Source organism: Hippocampus comes, unplaced genomic scaffold, assembly GCF_001891065.2.
Source record: "Hippocampus comes isolate QL1 unplaced genomic scaffold, H_comes_QL1_v1.1 scaffold175, whole genome shotgun sequence".
Lineage (NCBI taxonomy): Eukaryota > Metazoa > Chordata > Actinopteri > Syngnathiformes > Syngnathidae > Hippocampus > Hippocampus comes.
This window is the reverse complement of record NW_017805556.1, coordinates 415,810-418,309: the sequence shown is the minus strand read 5'-3', so window position 1 is coordinate 418,309 and position 2,500 is coordinate 415,810. Positions and strand designations below refer to the sequence as shown.

The 2,500-nt window shown below is 44.2% G+C and overlaps 1 protein-coding gene across 2 annotated transcripts in view; it reads left to right on the top strand.

The window, feature by feature from the left end:
• txlng (taxilin gamma) overlaps nt 1-2,500 on the top strand; it is a 59,876-nt gene that overhangs the window by 53,971 nt on the left and 3,405 nt on the right. For both annotated transcript variants that reach the window (XM_019879849.1, XM_019879850.1), the window contains one exon: nt 845-940. In XM_019879849.1, coding sequence (XP_019735408.1) covers nt 845-940 — 96 coding nt within the window. The remainder of the gene's footprint in view (nt 1-844; nt 941-2,500) is intronic.

Sequence of the window (2,500 nt, the reverse complement as noted above, 5' to 3'; positions counted from 1 at the left end):
ACCAACGGCTCAGTGCAGTACATTAAAAATGTAAATTTCTTGCCCGGTGTGTTAGTAAAAATCTGAATATTGTCATTGATAATTTAATCTGATGCAGTTACATTAATCATTTATGTTTTATAGTACATAACCTGTTCACAATAATACATTTTAAATCAATTCCATTCACAGCTTCTTGTGCGACATCTGTCTATCAGATTGAAGCACACTGCGTTCGAACCATGTGTCGTCTACTTAAATGGTTTCGAACATTTGTTGTGTTAACAGAATACCTCACTTCCCCGTAGCAAATCATGCATACCGGTTTGCTCATATCCAGTTTATTGTTGTCTTTGTGTTTTTAAAACCCCAAAACTTAGGGAAATCTGCCTTCAAGCTGTTTGTTGCAGATTTCGGTGCTTCCGCCATGTTGTTTTGATATGCTACTCTTGTGTAGTGACATGTTCTCGCTTGACGCGAGAAGTCACATGAATTCTTGGTGGGGGGGGGATTAAATAGATCAATTTATGGTTTTAGGAATTAAAATTGGGCTATGAAATGGAAAATCAATTTTATTAGATTAATTTAATTTTTTTATTTTTTAAACGGAGCCCTCTTTAAATTCATTTTTGTCGACAGATCTGTCCCAATGTGTCGCCGAAAGGGCAAGTTTGCTTCTGTATGTGATTGGTTGGGAAGGGTTGGGTGACTGGGGAGAGATGTGTTGTGCTTTTCGAATTTGTATGTCTGCCCCCTCTAAAATGAGATGACTCATCTCAAGGGTAACTCCAAAATAAAGGTTTCAATGGATGACATTTCAAATGTAGTGCAGAGTGCGGCAGGCCTAACACTTTTCACTTTTCAGATGACAAAGAAAATTAAGAAGCTGGAGAAAGAAACAACGCAGTGGAGAACTAAATGGGAGAGCAACAACCAGACTTTGCTGCAGATGGCAGAGGAGGTAGTTTTTTGACATATATTTCATGATATTTTGTTGCATTTGAATGTAGAAATGAGTTTGACATTTGATCTTGGTTGCACACACACACACACACACACACACACACGCACGCACGCACACACACACACGCACGCACACACATTGGGCATGCGTGCGTGTCTGCTCAAAAATTTAAAGGAGAACTTTGACAACACACCAGAGCTCACTGGTGAAAAAAAATTATGCAGTATATCTCCACTGATGTAGACTGGATAGTAAGTTTGGAATGAAAGGAGGCTACAACATTTAACGGAATTGAAAACGATCAACCTAGAGCAGGCTGAATTTAAAGACACCTTCAAAAACAAAGTGGAAAAAAAAATATGCGGCAAATTTCATTCCAGCAACTCAAAATGGTACTCAGTATTTTGTGTGGCCCTCGTGTGCTTGGTATGTATGCCCGACAATGTCTGGGCATGCTCCTGATGAGACGACGAATGTTTTCCTGGGGTATATCCTCCCATATCTGGACCAGAGTATCACTGAGCTCCTGGACGGTCTGAGGTGCAACTTGGCGGCGTCGGATGGTCCGGAACATTATGTCCTAGAGGTGTTCTATTTGATTTAGGTCAGGCGAGCATGGGGGCCAGTCAATAGTACCAATTCCTTCATCCTCCAAGTACTGCCTGCATACCCTTGCCACATGAGGCCAGGCATTGTGCATCAGGAGGAACCCAGGACCCATTGCACCAGCGTAGGGTCTCACAATGGGTCCAAGGATTTCTTCCCCATACCTAATGGTCGTCAGGGTGCCGTTGTCTAGCCTGTAGAGGTCTGGGCGTCCATCCATGGATATGCCTCACAAAACCATCACTGAATCACCACCAAACAAATCCTGCTGAACGATGTTACCTGCAGCATAACGTTCTCCATGGCCTCTCCAGATCCATTCATGTCTGTCATGTGAATCTGCTCTCATCTTTGCCAATGCTGGTGGTCTCTGGCAAATTCCAGTCAAGCTCCACTGTGGCGGGGAGTGAGCATAGGGCCCACTAGAGTTATGTCGGACTCTCAGGCCACCCTCATGAAGTCTGATTCTGATTGTGTGGTCAGAGAGTGGAGATCATTTTGTAGGCTTCCGGCAGGCTGTGCTCATCCTGTTCCTCCTTGCACCATGGAGCAGATGCTGGTCCTGCTGATGGGTTAAGGACCTTCGACGGCCCTGTCCATCACCCTTAGAGTAACTGCCTGTCTTTTGGAATCTCCTTCATGCTCTTGAGACCGTGGTGAGAGACACACCAAACCTTCGGGCAATAACACGCATTGATCTGCTGTCCTGGAAGAGTTGGACTGTCTGTGCAACTTCTGTTGGCTCCAGGAACGGCCTCATGCGACCAGTAGTGACACTGACCCTTGCCAAATGCAAAACTGGTCGGACTAGTGGAAATACTGTCAGAAAACACGAGGAGGTGAAAAAAATGTTAGTGGCCTCCACCTGTAAAACAAATCCTGTTTTGGAGGCCGTCTCATTGTTGCTCCTCTAGCACACCTGTTGTTGATTTTATTAACACCAAAAGTGTT